The following is a 21,885-nucleotide window of genomic DNA, read 5'->3' as shown; positions in this document are numbered from 1 at the left end:
CAACTGCCTGTATCCCCCATCTCCACTTTATTTTTTCTTTATAGTATGTATCATTTCTAACATGTTGCCTCCTTCACTGTAAGGCTCATAAGTTCCTTGTGGGAAAGGATTTTGTCTGTTCTGGCCTCGTGGCTTGAGGGATCTTAGTTTCCCAACCAGGGATTGAAACTGCACCCTTGGCAGTGAAAGTGATGTGGAGTCCTAACCACTGGACCGCCAGGGAATTCCCCAATTTTTGTCTGTTCTGTTCACTGCCTTATCCCCAGCGCCAATAAAAAGGGTGTCCAATAAATGTAGAGTGACTGGAGGTATAAGATTCAGCTGGAGGATCTGCTTGGGACTAAAGGATGGGAAGGGGAAGGAGGATTTGGGTAGGGGACTGGTCTGGTGGTTCAGGAAGGTGAATGGATGGGGTGCATCAATGCAAATAAAGAACACAGGCTGAGACTTTGTCACAGACATTTCTTGGAGCCGATATCTCATGCCCCCTCCCCCGATGACAAGGCTGGGTCTTCGGCCCGCATCATCCCCCGCTACTTCAGCCTGCCCTGATAACAACATTGAGGTCACAGACTGGCTTAGAATCAAGATCAGGAAGATAAATGTCGGGGTGCCTCTCCCGAGTATGGGGGCCAAGCATCCAATCTGAGGGGCAAGCAGCTGGGAAATTGGGCCTGGGGGCTCCAGGGTCTGAGGTCTTCCTGGCTCCCAGGGTCATCCCTCCATGCACCCCTGATCTAGGGGTGATGAAGAGTAATCATGGATCAGAGGTGGGTATCAGCAGGGAGCAGGACTGGGAGACCTGGGAGAGGCGGTGCTGGGAGGTGGGAGCCAGGGAACCGTCCCCCAGCCCCCCACTTCATCCGCAGATCCCGCAGCACCTTACAGCACTCTGGTCCCCCGTCCCACCCCTCCCCAAAACGAGGTAGGTTAAGAATGGAGCTTCCCCCCGCCCACCACGGAAGGGAGGAGACCGAGGCACAGAGAGGGGGATGGGGACCCAGGCTGCCCCAGCCTCCAGTCCCTCCGCCCTCAGCTCTGGTGGGTCTGACAGTGATGAGAGCTGGGCAGAGTGGGGATGGGAGGGACACCCCCCTTTTCTCTCACCCATCCCAGGGTCTGCTTGAGAGAGCTGAATCTCACAGGTTCCGGATATAATAAATAGTTAATAATTTAAAGGAAGTGACAGGAGGATCCACCCCTCTGGCCCCCTTGACCTATCCCTTGAACCCCCACAAGGCTATCCAAGTCTGGGTAATGAGGAAAGGTAAGTGCACATTTCAAGGTGCTCGGGACCAGATGCAGGTCCCAAGCCCGTACAACATTGAGATTGTGTTGCTCCAAGACCGTGATACCCGTCCCCCCACGCAGGAGGCCATCAGATCTGTGGTACACTAGAAGTCCCATTCCACTCAGGGGAAAGTGACCTTGGAATCCCCCTTCCCCAGAAGAGGACTCTCAATGGGCCATGAACCACGCTTTCAAACTTTCTGAAACAACCCCCAACTCTGAAATGGAAGAGAAGGAGTTAACAGAGGGGCAGATCATAAAAGGCTTGGACTAGGGCTAGGACTCAAAGTTGGGCTTGGAAGAGAGTCTGCAAGGTTGGCATGTGTGTGTGTGGCCTTTGTGCCAATAGAGCCATATCTAGTTGCCTTTGTGCAATGCCCACCTTCCTCTGAGGGCACAGCATGGCCAGCCCCACTCACCACCTTGGCTGTGTGCCTCTGCTTCATGAACAGCTTGCACAATCATCTACAGCAATGCTGGGTCCTAGAGATGGGAGCAGGGGTGCTCTTGGTTGGTCCTGGAATCCAGGAACATTACCTCAAAATGTTTTTTTCCCCTTAGGGTAAAGGGGTAGTTCTGTGGGATACTGAGAGCTTGGGCTGGAGCCCTTGGGACTAGAATTCCAGTGTCTGGGAACTTGGGGTTTCAGGGGCGTATGGATGGCAGGATTCAACGGGCAGCAGGTCTCAGGGAATGCACAAGCTGGGCCTGGGAAGTATCAGGCTAGAGAGGTTTGGGTCCAAAGAAATCTGGGATCTGAAGGTGCTAGGGTCCCAGGGAGCCTCAGATTTGTCTCTGGTATGGAGGGACCAAGGTCTTGGGTCAGGGACGATCCCAATATTGTGTAGGCTTGAGTGCTGAATTTGGGGGTCAATGGCACCTTGGGGTCTTGGATCTAGTGCTCCTAAAGCACCTTGGGGTCACTCAGGGGCAAGGGGTCAGAGGTCTGAGTTGCCATGAACATCCCATCTTGTGGGAGCTGGGCTCCCAGCCTTTAGTGGATTGGGGAATTTGTGGGTACGAAGAAGCCAAAGATTCCAGGACATTCTGGGGCTTGAAATGCAAGTCCAAGGAGGATTGGAAGAGAGCTATCTGAGGGGCTGGGACCAATGTGTTGGGCCCTGAGGTGTTGGTTGCCTCCAGTCTTACACCTGCGGGACTAGGCATCTCAGAGTCCTACATATGAAGTCGAAAGCTCCTGGGAACACAGCTTGGTGTTGGTGGTCTACAGACTTCTTTGATCCCTGGCTCACAGAGCATCTTGGAGTCTTAATTCTGGACCTTGGGCAGTGTGCGTGTGGGGAGGGGGGCTCTGAGATGGGTCTCCCAAGTCATTTGGGTCAGAGAACATCCGTTTGAGCACATCCAAGGACTCAGAGTATCTTAAGAGGATTCGGTATCTAAGAAGTCCTGGGGCTACAAGAACATCTCAGATACAGGTGCTCCGAGTTTTAGGTGAGCATTCAGGAACGATTTGGGGGTGATTCTGGGTCTTAGGGTCTCAAGATCTGGGAGTAATTGTATACAGGCAGGGTCAGGTACCGGCAACTCCTAATTCTGGGGTTGTAATTTGAGGGTTCATGGTGCCAGGCATGACTGGGTCTAGATTGGTAATTTGAACAGTGAGTCAGGATTCAGAGCCCGATTCTCAGGGATCCGTGTGCTCCCCTGCCTGCCTGAGGTGAAGAGTCTGGGCATCCCTGGAATCTGCTCAGTCTAGGCCAGAGCGGGGCGGAGTGGGGATGGAGAACGGGGACGCCAGAACTCAGGATGCCTGGGACCTCTTGGACAGACATCCCAATGAAGCTGGTTCTGGGGTCTCTCAGTCCTACATTTGGGGTCCAGGTTCCAGGTCTGGGGTCTCTCAATCCAAACTCAAGCTCCAAGTTCCGGGTGTGTCTAGGTTTGGGTTTGGGGTCCGAACGGAGTCCGGGGTCCTGGACCCTCAATTTTGGGTCCTCGGTCCGGCTACCGGACCCACCAGGCCGTCCTCACCGCGCCGCCTCCTCGTGGCGACCCCCGCAGCCTGCGCAGCCGCATCGCGCTGCGACCCAGTGGCATGCGCGCAGGGGCGCGTAGCAGCAGAGGCAGGGCACGGCGAGGGAGAGTGCGGCCAGCGCGGCCCAGCGCGCGGCGGGGCGCGGGTGGCCCGGCTCGCAGGCGCACGGGTCCGAGAAGTCGCCCTCGGCATCCGACAGGCAGTGGTAGAGCAAGCTCTCGGCGCACCACAGGCAGCTGAGACGGCGCACCAGCCGGCGACCCGGGTCCGGGGCCTCGGCGCAGCGGCCGCCGCGCCCGTCGGCGCGACGGCGGAAGAGCGCGCGGCAGTGCACGCAGCGCGCCGCCTCCTCCGCCTCCGGGGAGGCCTTGGTAGGTGCAGGGGCCGGGCCGGGGCCCGGGGGTGGGCGAACCGGGGGTGCTGGAGGCGCAGCCTCGGTGAGAGGGGCGGGCAGGGCTGTGGGGGGCCCCAGGGCTGCGCCCCTAAACGCGCCGGTCTTGGCGAAGCGCACGACACAGGTGGATAGGGCGAGGGGTGCGGGTGGCCCAGCTCGTCGGTAATCCTCATAGCCGCGGCCGCCCCAGCCCAGCCCCCCTGTCCCGGCCAGGGGTTCTGAAGGCTCCGAAATCCCCGTGAACGGTAGGAGCGGAGGGTAGCTCTGCGGGACGAAGACAAAGGAGAAGAAGTTAGCGGGGTCTGTGGTGCCCCACATCCCACCACAATCCATCCCGGCCTTAGAAGACCCGAGAATCCACAGACCCAGCCACAGGCGTCATTCATCCTAGGATCCTGCCCTGGTATCCTGACTGCCTGGGTCCGGTACTCAGACTTGTAAGTCCTCAGCCCACTCCCCTCCCAGGGACAGAGGACATCTAGGGACCGGCAGAAGACTCCGGGCACCAAACCCACACCTTAAGGACCCAGTGGTCCAGGCTCTCAGTCCTGCCCTCTCTCAAGATCCGGGGTCCCAGTACCCAGCCCCCTCTACTCTCAGATTCAAGACTCCTGGACCCCAGCCGTCTCCTCCTTCAGGACGCAGGAGTCTGGTCCCCAGGTCCCTTTTACCCCTTGGATACTGAGCCCTACCCCTCGTGAATTAAGCACTAAAGGACTCCTTCCACGAGTACCACCAACTTCCTAATGTAGTCATTGTCCGAGTCGTCCCCTAAACCTCTGTGGAATTCAGAACTTTCCAGTCTCCAAGAGCGCAGGAGACGCAGGAAGCCCTCACCCAACCTTCCGAGGAACCCAGGCCTAAGCTCCCCCGCCATAAGTCGGGTCAGCCATCCCTTAGAATCTGTGGTTTCTTGCCCCTCTGCGGCCTCAGTTCCCGCCCACTTTCGGGACCCCAGCGCCCGGCCTTATTTCACCGGGGGTCGGAGGTCGCACCTGAGCTGACGAGCGGCGGCGCTGGGGGGGCGTGGCCGGCCCGAAGCCAGAAGCTGACTCCACGGTGACGATGGGGGCCGCCGCTGCGGTGGGAGGCGTCTCCTGGTGGCTGTGACTGGAGGAGGAGTCGCTGTCCACGTGGGACTGGGGGAGATTGGCGGCCTCAGAGCCGGGACCCCTGGCACAGCCGATGCCCTTACATAGACCCCCTCCCATTGTGAGCGAGGGCTCTGCGGCCAGACAGGCCTGGGTTCAAGCCCCGGCTCTGCCACTGACTGGTTGTGTGACCTCCGGCAAGTGAGCTCAGCTCTTTGAGCCTCAGTTTCCTCTTCTGTAAAATGGGGATCATAATATTGTCTATTCGTAACGATGTGGTTAGGACCCACTGTAAAGGGCATAAACATGCCTGAAGTACAGGAAGGGCTGGAAATGGTTATTATTATTTGACTTTCTCTTCTTATCTGCTCAGCTCACCAACCTACAGAACATCAAACCAACCTCCCTTCTCAGAAGCCCTCTCCCTTGGCTGTCAGCTGCCTTCCTGCCTCCTTCCCACCACCACACCTTTACTGGGGCAGTTCCACCCACCTGGAATGTGTTCCTTCCCATCCAAACCAAGCTCTGTCCTTTACGAGCTTCTCAGACCCTTGGTTTCCTTTCTGTAACTTGGGAATAATTCCCACCTCATCCGATTACTATCTTCAATAAACATTCATTGAGCACCCACGACATGCCAGGCTCACAAAGGCCATCGGGAGGGTGTGAGATGGAGCATGGAGAGCACAGCATCTTTCCTGAGTAAGTGCTCAATAAGTGGGACCTGTCTGTGTGACTTTGTAGACCCACCTGCATCTCCCATTACCCTGGGAATCTCCCTTTTCTGCCCAGGGAACCAGTTTTGTTCTTCCAAGTGTTCTCGAGCAACTCCCACTGTACCCCAGCAAATGCCAAATCGAATCCGACATTATGTGCATTTATTCATTCAATCAATTTATTCAACACATATTTACTGAACACTTACTGTCTACCAGGCACTGTTTTAAGCATTGAAGATGCAGCAAGAAAGCAACAAAAGATCCTTGCCCTCCTGGAGCTGACATGCTAGCATGAGAGATGGACAGTAAAGTCATTGATAAGAAAACTGTCTATTGGGAGAGGAAATACAAAAAATATCTTAGAAGATGGGGATAAAGAGTAGGATAAGGAGCACTGGGAGATTTTAAACAGGTTACTCAGGGAGGGCCTCACTAAGGTGATGTCTGTGTAAAGCCCTGAAGGAAATAAGGGAATAAGCCATGTGGAAATTTGGGGAAGAGTGTTCTAAGACAGAGGAACGGCGAGTGCAAAGGCGCTGAGACAGGAATGCGCCTGCCCTTTTGGAGTACCAGTAGGAGGCCAGTGTGGCTAAAGCCAGGTGAGCATGAGGGAGAGTAATAGGAGGCCAGATTGTGTGGGATCTTATGTGCCACTGTGAGGACTTTGTCCTTTACCACGAGTGAGATGGAGCCTGGGTAGGGTTGTAAGTGGGAGATATCCATGATTTGACTTAGATGTCAATAGGGTCCCTCTCTGTGTGTGGGGAAAGGAGATGGTGGGGAGGGGGCAGTTGATGAGATGGTCCAGTGGGGAGATGAGGTTGAACAGTAACCAGGTTGGAGGCACATTCCGATCATTTTGAAAGTGGAACCAGGGAATTCCCTGGAAATCCAGTGGTTAGGACTCAGCGCTTTCACTGCCAGGGCCTGGGTTCAATCCCCAGTCTGGGAACTAAGATCCCACAAGCCATGCAGTGCGGCCAAATTAAAAAAAAAAAAGAAAGAAAGTGGAGCCAATATTTGCTGACAGATTAGATGAGGGGCATAAAAGAGGAGAGGAGGCAAGGATGACTCCAAGGTTTGTACCCCTAAGAAGGATGGATTTCCCATTAATTTGTTCATCCATTTACTTTTAATATTTATTCATTTTTATAGTGTACCTTAATATTTTTTCTGCCTTTCCATACTAGAATAGAAGCTCCTCGAGGAAAGGGACTTTGTTTTGTTCACTGATGTATCCCCAGTGCTTAAAACACTTCTTATTCAAGGTGTTCAATAAATACCCTTGAATGAACATATAAATCAGGATAGAACAGAAAAACTAGAATAACTGGGATCAAAATTGACACTATTGTTTGGGCCCCAATTCGTGTGCCCAGCACGTGGCATGGTGCTGGATACACAGTAGGTGCTCAAGAATGTTTGTAGCATAGTAAGAAACCCCTGCCCTCCCAGCAGAGCTGCCTCCTGGAGACTCACCGTCAGAGGGCAGGGAGTGTCTGCGGTATCCTGGGAAGGGGAGGAGGAAGAGGAGGAGGAGGAGGAGGGGGTGAGCGAGCCTGGGGCAGGGAGAAAGGCAGAGAGTGAGTTCCCTGGGCCCGGCTTCTCCCACCCTCCACCCCAGCCCCCCCCCACCACCACCAATGCCCACCACCTGCACCACTCACCTCGACCCAGCGCAGCCAGTGCTGCCAGCAGGCTCTTCTGGAACTCATCAGCCTCTGCCGGACTCTGAAACGTCAGCCCAAACTTGCAGTCACCCAGGCTCCAGTGATGGAAGATGGGGTTCACCTTGTTGTAAACCAAGCCTGGCCGCAGGGTACACTCCAAGGTGGTCTGAGGGGGGCAGGAAGGGGCCAGGTCAGATATCCCCCCTTCCAGCCATGCCTGTGACTTCCCCAGACTCTATACCAGAGCATCCCACAAACTTCATTTCTCAACCCTAGGTGTACCCTTGAACCCTGATCAACACCCCAATACCACTCCCCAACTTTACTGGGCACACCTCTGATACTCCAATATTTCCCCCAAACCCCTTGATCCCTACATTTTCCTAACCACCCCCCGCCCCATATCTCAATAGGAATCCCAAATTTTATTGAATGCCTCAAAAAATGAGTCAACCTCTTTCTGAGAGCCAATATCCCCCATGTGACTCAATCATACTCCCCAAATTTTACTGAACATCTCAAAATGTTATTGTTAATCCCCTTCTGATGCCCCAATAAGCTCCCCAAATATTATCCCCAAATTCTTAACAAACTCCCACATATTTCCCCTCCTGATGCTGGTCAACACCCTAGAAGTTCCCTCATCTTTTTGCCCAACAACACTATATTCTTTGACACCATTTCAAACCCCCCTACATTGTTCCTTCCGATCCTTGCTCTGAAATTCAACCCTTACTCCAAGCCTTTTCAAACGATCCAAACCTTTCTACTACACCCCCAGCTGCAACGTCAACATTCTCTTTCCATTTCAGGCCAGACAGCCCAGAACATTCCTGCTGAACCCACATTAGGATTGTAAACCCTACTGGACACTTCCAGACGGTCCCCCCACCAAATGCCTCCATACACTTAGGGCAGACAGGGGCCAGTGGTGTAAAATCCTCGTGATGAGAATCTCTGAGCAAGATGGAGCCACGGGGAGGGTTCCGAGCCGAGGAGGGATAGGATCTGAGTCAGGTGTTAGCCCAGCCCCTTTTGAACAGACTGAGGTTGGGGGAGGGAGCAGCAGAAGGGCAAAGAGACCAGTGCGAGGCTGCTGTGACAGTCCAGCAGGCAACGGCAGTGGACAGGACCTGCTTAATACCCCCAATAGTCCCCAAACTCCCCACTCTCAGACAGAGGACAGATATGCTTCCAACTCCATCCCACACCCCGGTGCTGCGAGATGACCTGGCCTCACCTCTACATCCCCAGTCCCATTCCCCTACTTCCCCACACCCTCACCCTACCCCCACGCCCCAGGGTGGCTCACTTTCTGGTCCCGGAGGCGCTCCCCGTGGATGACGTAGTGCCCCTGGCGGGCCCCCCCCTCGGGCCTGGCCCCTCGGACCCGACATACGCTCACCTGGCTGAGGCCCCCGCCCCCCACAGGCAGCCAGCCCCCACTGGAGTCATCTCGGGCCATCACCACGGCTCGGACCCGAACCATGTACCTGGAGGAGGTGGGGGGACAGGGACAACAGGGTCAGTGAGCGTCAATCCTGCTCTCCAATTCAGTGTTCCCCCAACCCTCATCTCTGCTCTTCATCCCTCACAGCTGGATCTACTGCACCCTTAGCCACCCCTACTCACCTTACCTTCCACACCCACCTCCTCCCCTAGGCCCACTGTCTCCCCATACCCGTCACCTCTCTTATGCCCACCTTCTTCCACCATGGCTTCTTTCTTCCTCTTGCCATCTCTTTTCTCCCATGCCTACCTTCTTCTCCATATCTACCTTTTTTCTCCATACCCACCTTTCCTCCCTTTCCCCATCTTTCCCATCCTCACCCCCATAGCTTTGCTCTTCCACTTCCCTTCCTCCTCCTGCTCATCCCCTATCAACCCTGTCTCCTTCTCCTCCCTCAGCACGTACCCACGGCCCCACCCATCGTCCCCCTCACAGCTGGGTGCCTGCGCATATGTATTTTCTTAGAGCCCATCAACTCAGCTCCAGTCCCCCCTACACTGCCTCCGCACCCTGCCGCCCAGGCCACTGGCTGGGTGAGAAACCCAGGCTCTCTTCCCCCCCACCCCTTCCCGGATTTATGAATGAGACCGGATGCAAAGCTCACTGAGTCACCCAGCAACGGGAGATGGGCAGGGAGCAGGGAGAGAACCAGAAATGGCCAGAGACAGGCCGAAAGGGAGATGGAGGCAGAGGAAGCCAGAAACGGGCGACCGAGACACATCCAGAGAGCATTTCATTCACAAAAATCAAGCCTGCTCTCTCAGGCCCCTGCCGAGGAAAGGCAAGGGGCAGAGATTGCGGGGGGTGGGGGGCGGGGGGAATTGATCCCTCCTCCTCTCCCTCTCCGCCCCAGCATCTTTCAGAACCATCTTACCCCGCCCCCCAGCTCAAGGGACGTAGCCCTCCGCCCAGTAATCGGGATCAGCGTCCAACCCCTCACTACCGCCGAGCGCAGGGACCTTGGCGCCCCAGCCTTAGGGACCCCAGCAACGAGGTCTAGCCCCTTCCCCCACCTGCAGGCTGCCGGGTTTCCCCAGCCCTTGGGGAGGGGAAGGGGCGGCCGCAGCGCCCCCAGCCCCCTTTTCTCAATGGGATGGGATTTTGTGAATGAGCAGTCACGTGACGCTGCTTCCTTTGTCCGCCCGCCTCCCCCGACAACAGGTGAAGCAGAGAAAGAGGGCAGGGGTCCCCCCCGCACCAGGGCCTACTGGGATGGGACGCCGGGCTTTCTGGATGCCCTACGCTCCCCACACATCTGTTTCCCGGGGGGAGTGGTCCCCTGAGTTCCCCAACGGTGAGGGTCCAGTACGGAATTTTATGAATGGGGCGTCCTCCGAGGAAGTCCAGGCCCCCCAAATGGACACTGGTACCCCAAATGGCTGCCGCGCAGTTTGGGGGCCCCCACCCCCTTGTCCTCCCAGCCAGGGTCCGGGGGGGTGCCCCGGTGGGCAGGAGGCGCAGCGCGGTGCTGTCTGCCCCCTCACCGTGACAGGCGGTCTGTCAGCCCCCGCCCCCTCGCCCCCCTCTGCACCTGCCTGGGAGGCTCCGGCCGGGCTCCGAGCGGTGGCGACGTGGCCTCCTCCTCCTCCTCCTCCTCCTCCTGTTCGCTCCGGCTCCCTCGCTGGCTCCGGCGGCGCTAGAGACGGGCACCGGGAGCCGGGGCGAGGGGGGAGGGAGGGGGAACCTGAAAGATGGGTGGGGGGGAGGGGGCGGCTTGGGGGAGGGGTAAGCGCGAGGCAGGCGCACTTGCCCGCTGGGTCCTAGAGCCCGGCACTGGCTCCAGCGAACAGCCCCCCAGCCCGCATTTTCTCAGGATCCAGAGAGGATCCCCTATTTTCCCACCCATCCGCGCCATTGGTCCCTGAGGATATGAGGAAGGGGTCCGGGACGGAGCCTGGTCTCAAGGTTCTAAAGAGGCAAGGGTCTACGTTTTGGGTTCTAAATGGGAGGGGCTGGGTGCCCGGCTAGGTTCGAAAAGGGGTGGGGCAAGAAGGGAGCATTTGCAAGGAGGCGGGGTCGGAGGACCTGGGGGAAGGAAAGGGGGAAGGAGAGGGTGAGGACGCCGAAGGCGCGGACAAGCGCGTGCGTCAAGAAAGGGGCGGGTCCACGGAGGAAGGACCTTCTGGGCGGGCCCGAGCAAGGAGAGGGTCTAGGGAAGAGAGGCTTCCAAGTCCTAAGGGGGCGGAGCTTATAAGTAAATTGTCTTTAGGGGCTGGACGACGGAGAGCTCCAAAAGGGAGGAGCTACGTAGCAGTGTTTGTAATGGGCGGGGCTTCGGGAGAGAGACTAACGGAGAGGGGCGGGGCATTATAAAGGGGAGGGGCTTAAAACGTTCTATAGGGGTGGGGCCTAGGACTACAAGGCTTGGGGGCGGGGAAGAAGACTCCCGAGTATTTCAAAGGGAGAACCGGGTTCGTAAGGGGCCGTGCCCAAGCTGGCTCAAGGAGGGCGGGGCCTCGAGCCCGGGGGCGTGGCCTAGATCTCGGGGTCCGCCCTCGCAGTCTCGCCCACTTGCCTTCACCCGCAACCCCGTTCTTTTCGGTTATTTTCTGCTACGGCCGTTCCCCGCCCTGCCCTGGGCCCAGGGGGCCGCGGTCTGAACTTTGGTCAGCTGGAGGAGTCGGTGAGTGGGATCCTCTGAGCGAAGGAGTAGCCAGGACGGAGCTTGGGTAAAGGGGTGGGGCCTGAGAGTGAGGCCTGCAGCTAGACCAGGAGCGGGAAAAGAAATTTAGGACTAAAGCCTGGGAAGAGGGCAGGACCAAATGATCAACACAGAGAGAGAGATCTGAGGGTTAGAGGTGGTGACTGAGCGGTTAGCCTGACAAGAATACCGGGAATTTGTTAAGCGGAGGCGGGGCCAGACCTGGGGCGGGGGGTGTTGTGAAGGCCAGATTCTCTGACAATCGGGGCGGGACCACAGGGCGGGGGCGGGGCCTGGGCCTCTGGAGCCTATTTAGAGTCCAGGGAGAAAAGCTTGAACTCTTTGTAGGCCTTATAGGCTACAGAGCACAACCATCATGAGTGATGTGGCCCGAGTGACTGACAGGAAAGCGGGCAAGACCTGTGTCTTGGAGCTTAGAGACCTGAGACGTGGTCAAAGTGTAGGGATGTGATACGAGGGACCAGCCAGGGAGACAGGGACCCAACCTTAGTACACTAGGAGGATGGAGGACTAAGTATCTGAACAGCAACTGTATGGGGCCACGGGGAAGAAGATGTGAACATCAAGAGTCACGGAACAGAAATGCGGGGAGAGACTAGTGCCTGAGTGGATCGTGGAGGACAAGGGCGGGGTTGGCGCTGACGGATAGGACCAAGTACAGCCAGCCTCGTGGGGTTCCCACAGCCCTGGCAGATTGACCGGCGGAAGTTTTTCTGACCACAGCCCCTGACCTCCGTCAGAAATGGGGAACGTGCAGTCGGAGTCGTCCGCGGGTGGGGGCTCCCGAAAAGAGCAGGCCTTGGACCCGTCCTCCGACTCCCGCCGGACATCACTGTTGGAGCCCAAGGGGACCCCCTCCTCCCCGGCCATGCGCCTGGCTCGCGGGCTGGGCGTCTGGTTCCCTGGCAGCTCCACGTCCCCGGGCCTCCTGGTACCCCCAGAGCCCCAGGCCTCACCCTCACCCCTGCCCCTGACCTTAGAACTGCCCTCGCCAGTGACGCCCCCTTCAGAGGAGGCGACTGCGGCCGCGGTCTCCACACCACCCCCGTCCCCCGTGGGGACCCTGCTGCCCGCGCCATCTAAGTGGCGAAAACCCACAGGCACTTCGGTGCCCCGGATCCGCGGTCTGCTGGAGGCAAGCCATCGCAGCCAGGGCGACCCTCCCAACCTCCGCCCGCTGCCGCCGCCGCCCCAGCAACTAACCGGAGAGGACCCCGACCCTGTCCCGAGGGCCCCATCCCCGACTCCGCCGCCCTTGGAGCCGCCACTACCGACACCTTCCGACCCGCAGCCCCCAGAACGCAGAAGCACTCCTGCTCTGGCCACGTCCGCCGCAACCCCTACAGAAAGCCAGGCCAGGCACGGTAGCGAGGGCCAGATGACCGGCAGAGGGGCACCTCCCCAAGCAGGCGAGGGCGAAATGGCCCGGCCTGTGGCCTCCGAGCCCGGCCTGAGCCTGTTGTGTAAAGTCACCTTCAAGTCAGGGCCCCAGCTGTCCCCTGCGGCAGCGTCGAGTTCCTTAGCGGCCAAAGCCTCTCTCGGGGGCGGCGGCGGAGGAGGACTCTTCTCCGCCGCCTCGGGCACCATCTCCTACGCTGAGGTCCTGAAGCAGGGACCCCTGGCTCCTGGGGCCTCTCGCCCCTCGGGAGAGGTCCCTCGGGGAACTCATGAAGCAGAAGGCGGTGATGGAGACGGCGAGGGGTGTTCTGGACCACCCTCGGCGCCTGCGTCCCACGCCCGGACCCTTACTCCTCCATCCTACACCACCTTTGTAGGCTCGAAGCCCAAATTTGACTGGGTGAGCCCACCTGATGGCCCTGAACGCCAATTTCGCTTCAGTGGAGCTGGCGGAGGCGTCGGGGCGCCCCGACGGCGCGCAGTCGCGCTCTCAGGGCCCAGGGGCTCCCCGCCGCCTCCGCCAGGGCGGATGCATCCAGCTCCCAGGCCCCGGAGGCCCGCACCCACCTTGCTGGCGCCGCCTGTGTTCATCTTCCCGGCGCCCACCAATGGCGAGACTGTGCGCCCCGGGCCTCCCAGCCCGCAGGAGTTGCTGCCGCCGCCGCCAGCGCCGCCGCCGCCGCCCACGCCACCACCCACGCCGCCTCCCGCGCCGCAGCCGCCAGTACTCCAGCCAACGCGGCTGCCCGTGGCGCTCCCGCCCACCCCAAGCCCTGGCCACTTGGAGTCGGCCGTGGCTCCCGCCCCGGCTCCCGCTCTGCCCCTCGCCTTGGCCGCTGACCGGGCCCCAGGCCCGGCCTCACCCCCGGCTCCAGCTCCCACCGTGGCTGAGCCATCGCCACCTGCGCCCGCGCCCGTCAAGGTCCGCACGCGCCGGAACAGGGGTCCCCGCGCAGCCCGGGCCGCTCCGCGTGAGGATGGCGCGCCTGGAGATGGTCCTCGCGAATGTACTGCAACTACTGTGACTGACAGCGGTGGTGGAGGGGGGGGTGGCAGCGGGGCTCCTCCAGCGGGGACGGTTAACTCGGTCGCCACGCGCCACTGGCCACCCTTCCAGGTGCTTAAGTCTTGTCCCTTCAAGTGTTACTGCCGCCACCAGCCGCGCCATCGCCGCCTGCCACGCAACGTGTCTGCCTGGTGAGGGGAGGTCGGGGAGTAGGGAGGGGAGTTATACCGTTCCAAGTCCTGAACCCGACTTTCCTGGAGTGCCCCATTCAACCTTTTGGCGTCCTGACCCCAGCTGACCCTAGACCCTCCCCTTGGCTGCATCTCAAACCCAGCTGAGCTCCAACCCTTCAGAACCAAGAGGAGCCTTGATATCATGCTGATCCCTGACAGAGAACACCTTGGCCCCGCTCCTTAGTATCCAGACCTCCAACGTGACCCTTGGCCCTCTTATTAGTCTCTGGAGCCATCAGGGAGGGAAAACTGGTCCCAGCTGGCCTGACCCTATTCACTGCATTGACCCTGTCCCTGGTGACATCAAGGACCACATCCCAGGCTCTTCAGGGATGGGATGGGAGATGATGGTCTTCTGGAACCAAACGGGTATAAATGCAGGCCTCCAAAGGAAGCCCCAGGCCTAGCCCCCCAGACTCCTTACCCCTCCAGCCTTTGGCACCTTCTCCCGACGAACCCAAGACTTTGACCGCCAGAGGGCACTGATATCCCAGTCCTTGTGCTGCAGAGGTTACTCCTGATTCCGTAGATTCAGGGGAGACACTGCATCCTGCGATTACCTCTCCTTCACCCCTAAATCTCAGGATCTGGTCATCAGGGTCTGTCTGACCCTGGCTCCTGAGGAACCTGAATAACTGGGAGACCCTCTTCCCTGGTACCTCTGGGGCTCAGCTGGGACCTGAAGGGGGAGTTGGGAGAACTACTATCACCAACCCTCAGCCCCCTTTTCTACTAAGTTTAAGTGGATACAGCCCGGCTCTAAACTACCTTTGGGATATTCAGACATGGTTCCTTACACAGATGGAGAAAGTGGAGCCTAGAAGGGGTAAGGGCCTGGCCACATAGCCAGGTCCTGAAGATTCTACCTTCTCCCTAGGCTGAGCACACCCACCAACCACCTGAGTGAGCCACCCTGGGTCACCACCATCAAGCTGGCCGGCTCCCTGGTAGCTGGGCTGGAGCACTACGACTTGCAGGCTACCCATTCCAACTGAGTGCAGTCTGCTCAATGCCCTCTGCCTTCCCCTCCTTGACAATAAAATAACCATCCAGATGCCTAGAGCCTGTCAGTCACTGGCTAAGGGTTGAAGGGGTGGGGCAGGGCAGAGGTCTCCATGAAAGCACCACATCCTGGCAACACGAGGCTGGACCCAGACTAGCAATAAGGGAGGTTCCATTCAACCAGCATGCGGACTGATGCACCCAGGGGTGAGATGTTCTCATTCCCCTTAATACCATCAGCCCCATTTCCAAGCCGATCTGGTGCCAAGCTCAGGGGTTCAGTGCAAATCATTCTGGAAAGCAGGAATGATCATTCCCTCTCTGAGACTTTCTTGAAAATCCCACAAACCACAAATGGCTCAGCCAGATTTGGACTCTGCCTTAAACACCTTCTTGAGGACTTCAAGGCAGGAAATAGGCTGGGGGGTGCAGGAGGTCGTAAGTCACAGCACTGGCTCAGAAGAGTGGGAACCAAGGCAAGCCCATGCCAGGGCCCATGCCTTTTGTTCCACAGAGGTCCATTCAGCATGTCATTTTAAAAAACTGGTTTAATTCATTGCAAACATTTTTCAAAATCAGGACACTTCGCCCCCTTCACTGAAACACTCTGGTACGTTGGTCTGGCCTTTCTGTGTGTCCACAGCTGGCTGCAACAGTCCCTCTACCCGGGGCCTGTGCTCTCCCCACTGTGCCACTGGGCCCCCACAGTGGACATCTGTGTTTGAGACCTTGAGCAATGGCCACTGGACAGAGGCTGGCCCAGGGTTACCTCAGACCTCCTAGGGCCCCCAAACCTCCAAGTTCTTCAGAGATAAGAACTTACGTCCCTACCATTCCACTCGGGGAGACAAGGGCCTAAGAGAGAAAATGTCAATCCACCTTTATTGGGGGAAACCCTGCACTGCAACTGCCTTAAACAATGCAAGCTCTGCTCCACCCCAGTGCCTGGTGGGCTCAGACGATCATCTCCAGCTGCCGGGCATACTCGATGACCTGCTTGGCCAGCTCCGTGGAGGGGATGGTGGTATCTTCCGGCTTCTGCTGCTGGCTGGCAAAGCTGTAGTAGTTGTTGAGGCCCAGGACCCACCCTCGCTGCAAGAAGGGAGAGATGAGAGATGGGTGGGGTGATCACACAGGCACCCTCCCCTTACCCATGTGGGCCCTGGATCGCTTTCCTCACCAACCCTACTCTACCTTGCACAACCCTAGGCAAGTAACTTCACCTCTCTGTGCCTCAGTTTCTCCATGTTTGAAGAAACTGTCTCCCAACAGTGTTTGGACCAGAGTAAACGATCACTAAGTATCAGCTGTCACAATCACTCAAGTTCAATTTCACCTCTTCCAGTCTGATCTTGACCCTCTTCAGTCACCAGGGCTATTGCACCCCATGCATCAGCATCTCCAGGGGCACTGCTCCCACACCAATACCCCAGACCAAATGAAACAAAGTCTTGTGGGGAAAAGCTGCAACCTCCAAGGAATTCTGATAAGCCCAGCAACCAACATATGCTAAGCCTCCACCTGCACCTGGAGGCAGGTGCTGGGCTAAGCTCATCCCACATATTAAACTCTAGCCCCTTTCTACACGTAGGGAAATTGAAGTTCGGAGAAATTCGGCAACTTGCCTGAGGTCACACAGCTGGATTTAAACCTGGGCAGTCTTGTTCCAGTGTCCCTCCAGGCCACCCCACCCTGCTGTTAGTGAGTGCACCCCTTGGCTCGCTGGCCCCATGGTCCCCTGCCCTCCACCCCAGCCACCTTCTTGGCGTAGTCTGTCATCTTTTTGGGTGTGTTGAAGAAGAGGATCCGGGTGGCCTCAGTGAAGAGGATTTTTTCATAGGCCTTCTCGATGCACCCAGCAATCTCATCCCTGGGGGAAGACGAGATTCTCATTACTGAGCACAGACAACTCTCTAGGCCCTGTCCTCTCAGGCCAGACCCTGCAGTTCAGCACTGATGGCTGGAATGTGTTACCTGCCCTGTTCAACCAATCAAGGCTCAGGGGAGAGTAGCTTGACTAGAGTTGCAAAGCTAGGGCCACAGTAGGGTCCACACTCAGATCTCTGGGACTCCTGGGCCCACACTCTGAGGTGAAGCCATATGACTCGTGGAGCACTCCCATGAGAGGCAGCAGGGTCTCTGTCTGCTGAGTGCTGTCTGGGTGCCAAGTCCATGCTCAGGGTCTGATGTCCACGGGCACACACATACACAGCCCATAGTGAGATGAGGGCTCTTACCCCCATCTCATGACCAGTTCCAGTTCAGAGAAAAGGAGAACTGATGTGCCCAGCTTCCCCAGATCACAAGTGGCCAGAATGGGATTTAAACACAGAGCTGTCTGACTCCAGAGTCCAGGCTCTTTCTAAACTCCACACGACCCTGGCCCCCCACACACCTGATAGTGTCAAGCAAGATATCGATGAAGAAGGTATAGCTCTCAGCAGGGATGTTGCCTTTGGCCAGGAACACCTTGTTGTAGCTGCCCTCCATCAGGTACTGTAGAGGACAGGGGTGAGGAAGAAGAGAGGGTGAGGAAGAGGCAGCACAGGGGCTTACCCGCTGAGGCCTCACCATACTCCCAGTGCCTCCATAATCCACACTCTACTAGAACACTCTCTGCAATACAGTCACCCATTCCCCATGCAGACTGGGTCCTACTCTTCCCAGAAGCCCTTCCTGGTTTTTTCTCTCTCTCTGTCTCTCTGTCTCTCTCCCAAGCCTGCCCTTGGTTAGTATCTAATTATCTATTTTCCAGGAGGGAGACAGAGCTGGAGCCACCCCAAGCGCATTCCTCTACATCTTTGCCCAAGCTGTGCTGCCCCTGCCATAAATGCCCTCTCTCCCATCCTCTCCCCACAGTGAAATCCTCCCATGAAACCTCAGCTCTAAGAACTACTTCTTAACCTTAGGTACTACAGCTCTTCCTTGATTCTGCTCACCTTGTTCCAGAAACTGTCCTCTTCGCTGCCCCTCAAACACACCAGGCATGTTTCTGCCTTGGGACCCTTGGACTGGCTGCTCCCTCTACCTGGACCATTTCCCCCCCAGATGACCAGGTGGTTGGGTTCTTCACCCCTTTAAAGTATTTCTCAAGTTTCATCTTTTCAACAAGGCATTCCCTGACCACCCTGCCCCTGCCCCTCCACCCTCCTTCCTGCTTTATTTTTCTCCACAGCATTTCACATCTGACAGACCATATACAGGTTATTTAATCTTTTTGTTTATTGTCCACTTCCTCACCTGAATGTCATCCTCACAAAATCGAGATTCTAACTGTTTTGTTCACTGTTGAGTCTGAAAACCAACCACAGTGCCTGGTACAGGGCTGGGGCTCAATATCGGTTGGACAAAGGAGTCCATAGGCTGAAAGATGGGTGAACCCTCTCATTTGCGAGGATACCCTCCCGAATGTCTGTCCCTGTACCACTCCCTTTAGCCAGGCCCTCCCCTCCCCCTTCCTCAGCCTCACTTGCTCGAGGGACACCGGATGCTTGATGTATACATTGGTCTGGATGTCCTTGGCAGGCAGCCGCTCCAACTCTGTGTGGAACTCAGCCACCCGGTTCTGGGACAGCAGGAAGAGAAGGTTGAGGCCCAAGAGCTGGTGCATGTAGGCTGACTCTGGGAGCTGCTCCCTGTGGACCAGGGTGGGACACCAAGGTAAGGAGGGCTTAGGTACCGACCAAGCCCCCCACTCCAGGCTTCAGGGACCCTGACGACTGCCCAGTGCTCTCTCCTTGGAGGGGTATCGGGTCCTGGGTTTTCAGATGAAACTAAGGCCCAAAGAGACATGAAGAAGTCACAATCATATGGGCCCTAGAAAGTGATCTCACACCAGTAAAGTGACTTAGCCTCAGTTTCCCCAACTGTAAAATGGGTATCACCACAGTACCCATCTGATAGAGGTGGGTTAAATAAATAAGGGTTAAGTTATTAAATGATTTAATACAGGTAGTGATTAGAACAGTATCTGGCCCAAATAAATACTATATAAGTGTTAATTATGATTATGATATTAAGAATCATCACCCTCAGTTTTGGGGGGAAACTGAGGATTAGGGAAGTAAAGTCATTTGCCCAAGACGATATAATCAGGAAGCGGCAAAATTAGTTTCAAACTCAGGTTCGTCTGGCTTCTGATGTCAAATTCTTAATCATTAGTCCATGCAAGCCCCATTCAGTTATGAAGCCATTCAGTTTCATATTCAACACACAGCCAGTGAGTCCCTGCTCTGGGCCCGGCTCCATGCTATGCAGTGCTGGGACACAGCAGTGACTAAGACCCTTCTGCTTATAGAAGACTCACAGTCCAGTGGGAGAGACAGGGCTGGGATGGGGAGACACAGACAGACGGGTCAGGGCTGATACAGCATTGGAGGCCACAGGAAAGAGCTTGGTCTGAAACCTGAAGGCTATGGGGAGCCAGGACAGGTTCTAAGCTGATGATAAACATGGTCAAATTTTAGTGTCACAAAGAACCTACTGGCTACCATGGGGGGATGAATCTGAGGGGACAAGGCTGGGGCCAAGGCAGGTAAAAGGGGATAGTGGCTACATTGGGGAGTGGAAATTTAGAGTGGGAATGTGAAGAGGGAGACAGACTGGAGCGCAACAGAGACTGGATGGTATAATCCCAGACTCAGGACCTCCAGGCCAACCCCTAACCCTGAGGCTTCTGGCGGCACAGCTATGCAAAGGGGTAATTCCAAAGTGAAGGAAGATGTCTCAAGTGGCTAGAGCAACAAGGATAAAAAGCTGCTGAGTAACAACCCCGCACGCGCGCGCACGCACGCGCACACACACACACACGCACACACACGCAAACCAAATTAGGGGCAGGGCCCATCCTCACTTGTAATCGAAGTAATAGCATTTGAGCTGGGCCATGTACCGCTCGAAGGAGGGGATGTCCTTGCGTAGGATACTCCACTGGGCGCCTATCTCCAGTATGTCACCTGTGGGTAACAGGGGAAGCTCTCAGGAGGTGACTGTGGTCCGACCCTGACCACCACTGCCGCCATTCCTGCCATGACCACAGCCCATAACCCCCACCGCTACCCCACCAACCCCAGTGACACTCACGGGCCAGAATGAGCTGCTGTTTGGTCAGTTTGGTCCCTGTGGTTGGCAGGAAGTTAAGCTCCAACAGAACCAGCTGACGAGGAGGGCAGGGGAAGGAAGGAGAGAAGATGGGACTTCAAGTACAGATTACTTACCTTTTTCTAGGTCTTGGTTTTCCCTCCTAGAAAATGGAGCTAATCATCATCCCCGACTCATAAGGTTGTTATGAGTATTAAAGGAGTCAGTCCTCATAAAGCCCTCAGATCGGGGCCTGGGAACATGATGAGGGCTCATTTAAGATGACCTCATATTACAAGTATTAACAGATCCACTCGAGAAACAGTAACGCCACTCCACGCCTGACCCAATGGAATCAAGGGGTGGGGAGACACTAGCACCTTCAATTCTTCTGCAATCTTTTCCCACACTTTGGTGGGTTGGGCCCAGCTACCCCCCTCCATCTGCACCAGGGAGGAAAGGGGGCTAACCTCTTCCCATAGTCCAGCCCACACACTATCCCTTATCAGATACACCCCCCTCAGCAACTTGGTCCAGCCCACTGTATTTGTACTCTCTCCCAAACACACCTGGCCTGAAGCAACCCGAGCCCCATTCTGGTCCTCTACTGTGAGAATATTTTTCCTAAGTTCAGTATTGCCCTCACAACTTGGCTGGGCCCCTCTCCCCACAGACGCATCCCTAAGCCCCAGATTTCTCAGACCCTAACTTGACCTGATCTTAACCACGAACCCCATCATCTCAGCCTCCTTCTTCCATCACCCTGTCCAGTCCTCATTCCCCACTTGGTGCCGTCCAGAATCCTCCATCAGAAAAACTCTGACAGCCCCATCCTGCCACTCCAGCCAGCTAGGTCTCCAAGCACCAAAATTTTAACTTCTCACTCGTCTGTGCCAGAAACACTCTTTCCGTCTCCCCCCACCGTGGGGCCGCATTTGGTCCATTCCAGGCCCCTCTCACGTCTTCATTCCTCCAAGCCCGCACTTTGGCTGTTCCGAATCCTTCACCCTATTGGATCACCCAGCCCGTCCTAGTGTCGGCGCTGCGGCCTCCCCCCGCGCCCGGAACTCGGCTGGGTCTGGACCCCTCGAAGCACCCCCGGCCAATCCCTACCTTGAGACGGCCGAGCTCTTCCCCGCACTTGCTAAGATTGGGGCTTTTACGGTTCCATTCGCCCTTGAGTTGCTCGTACATGCCGGCCGCGGCCTGCAGGACTGCGCCCGAGGCCGCCGCAGGCCCCGAGCTTGAGGCTCCCGCCACCCCGTTCACCGCCGCGGCCGCCATCTTCCGTGATGCGGCAAATCGCCCGCCCGATTTACGGCAGCGACGCCTACTGCGCCTCGCCCGGCAGAAGTGGGGCCGAGAGGTGGAGCCCAAAGCCGGGGGCGGGGCTGCGACTGTCCGCCTCCGCCTGCCAGGGTTAGCGTTCAGTCGCTCTCGGGGAGGTGCCCTCGGAGCCCGGCTCTTAAGGAACATGTTAGTCGGAGCTCCGCCTCTGCTGTCACTCAAGATGGCGACCGGAAGTCGCCACCTGCCCTAACTGAAAATGGCAGCGGTGGCAACGCCTCCCCGCCTAGCTTCAGCCTGGGCTTTCGAGATGCTACGTTTCTGTATTGGAGATTACACCTGCGTGGCAGCTTTTCTAAACCAAGAGGTGGCGGTGGTGGAGCCATTTGGATAGCTGTGTTATTCTTCCCATGTTACAGACAGGCTTTGAGAGGCTGGGTAAACCTCCAAGAGACTAACGGCTGAGATTTGACCTTAGGTCTTTCTCTCTAGTCTCTCAGTGCATCCTTCCACACTTTCTCCGAGCTTGTACGAATACGCACAAA

At 56.9% G+C, this 21,885-nt stretch overlaps 3 protein-coding genes across 6 annotated transcripts; 1 reads left to right on the top strand and 2 right to left on the bottom strand.

Moving 5' to 3' along the window:
• Positions 1–445: 445 nt before the first annotated feature.
• On the bottom strand, positions 446–10,983 carry SPRED3 (sprouty related EVH1 domain containing 3). Of its 3 annotated transcripts, none has more exons than XM_033413771.2 (6): positions 10,205–10,983; positions 8,476–8,656; positions 7,161–7,329; positions 6,973–7,052; positions 4,679–4,822; positions 446–3,947 (listed from the first exon to the last, which is right to left on the bottom strand). In XM_033413771.2, exons 2-6 carry the CDS (start codon positions 8,650–8,652, stop codon positions 3,282–3,284), a joined length of 1,236 nt encoding a protein of 411 aa, XP_033269662.1. In that variant the 5' UTR covers positions 8,653–8,656; positions 10,205–10,983; the 3' UTR covers positions 446–3,281. The 3 variants fall into 3 exon arrangements, with proteins under 3 accessions (XP_033269662.1, XP_033269665.1, XP_049559106.1); XM_033413774.2 differs by having other exon boundaries at positions 8,569–8,656; XM_049703149.1 differs by lacking the exon at positions 10,205–10,983 and having other exon boundaries at positions 8,476–10,175.
• A 166-nt stretch (positions 10,984–11,149) lies between these two features.
• On the top strand, positions 11,150–15,016 carry GGN (gametogenetin). 2 transcript variants are annotated; one of them, XM_049703147.1, is made up of 3 exons: positions 11,150–11,296; positions 12,059–13,930; positions 14,850–15,016. In XM_049703147.1, the coding sequence occupies exons 2-3, from the start codon at positions 12,078–12,080 to the stop codon at positions 14,965–14,967; spliced, it is 1,971 nt and encodes a 656-aa protein (XP_049559104.1). In that variant the 5' UTR covers positions 11,150–11,296; positions 12,059–12,077; the 3' UTR covers positions 14,968–15,016. The 2 variants fall into 2 exon arrangements, with proteins under 2 accessions (XP_049559104.1, XP_049559105.1); XM_049703148.1 differs by lacking the exon at positions 14,850–15,016 and having other exon boundaries at positions 11,151–11,296; positions 12,059–13,740; positions 13,851–13,866.
• Positions 15,017–15,830: 814 nt separating this feature from the next.
• Positions 15,831–21,577, bottom strand: PSMD8 (proteasome 26S subunit, non-ATPase 8). The gene is made up of 7 exons (XM_004284245.3): positions 21,167–21,577; positions 20,057–20,129; positions 19,827–19,929; positions 18,444–18,609; positions 17,370–17,470; positions 16,733–16,844; positions 15,831–16,066 (listed from the first exon to the last, which is right to left on the bottom strand). Exons 1-7 carry the CDS (start codon positions 21,527–21,529, stop codon positions 15,929–15,931), a joined length of 1,056 nt encoding a protein of 351 aa, XP_004284293.1. The 5' UTR covers positions 21,530–21,577; the 3' UTR covers positions 15,831–15,928.
• Positions 21,578–21,885: the final 308 nt, after the last annotated feature.

The sequence above is a fragment of the Orcinus orca genome, chromosome 20 (genome assembly GCF_937001465.1).
Source record: "Orcinus orca chromosome 20, mOrcOrc1.1, whole genome shotgun sequence".
In the NCBI taxonomy this organism is placed as follows: domain Eukaryota; kingdom Metazoa; phylum Chordata; class Mammalia; order Artiodactyla; family Delphinidae; genus Orcinus; species Orcinus orca.
Note: the sequence above shows the minus strand (reverse complement) of the source record. Positions and strands in the feature narration are given on the sequence as shown.

Coding starts and splice junctions, on each gene's coding strand:
- SPRED3 (XM_033413771.2), bottom strand. CDS start 8,652: ATGGTTCGGGTCCGAGCCGTGGTGATGGCCCGAGATGACTCCAGTGGG. Junction 7,330..8,475: donor AGCGCCTCCGGGACCAGAAA/GTGAGCCACCCT, acceptor TGCCCCCCTCAG/ACCACCTTGGAGTGTACCCT. Junction 4,823..6,972: donor ACACTCCCTGCCCTCTGACG/GTGAGTCTCCAG, acceptor AATCTCCCCCAG/TCCCACGTGGACAGCGACTC.
- GGN (XM_049703147.1), top strand. CDS start 12,078: ATGGGGAACGTGCAGTCGGAGTCGTCCGCGGGTGGGGGCTCCCGAAAA. Junction 13,931..14,849: donor CCACGCAACGTGTCTGCCTG/GTGAGGGGAGGT, acceptor CCTTCTCCCTAG/GCTGAGCACACCCACCAACC.
- PSMD8 (XM_004284245.3), bottom strand. CDS start 21,529: ATGTTCCTTAAGAGCCGGGCTCCGAGGGCACCTCCCCGAGAGCGACTG. Junction 19,930..20,056: donor ACAGCAGCTCATTCTGGCCC/GTGAGTGTCACT, acceptor TGTTACCCACAG/GTGACATACTGGAGATAGGC. Junction 17,471..18,443: donor ATCCGGTGTCCCTCGAGCAA/GTGAGGCTGAGG, acceptor TGTCCTCTACAG/TACCTGATGGAGGGCAGCTA.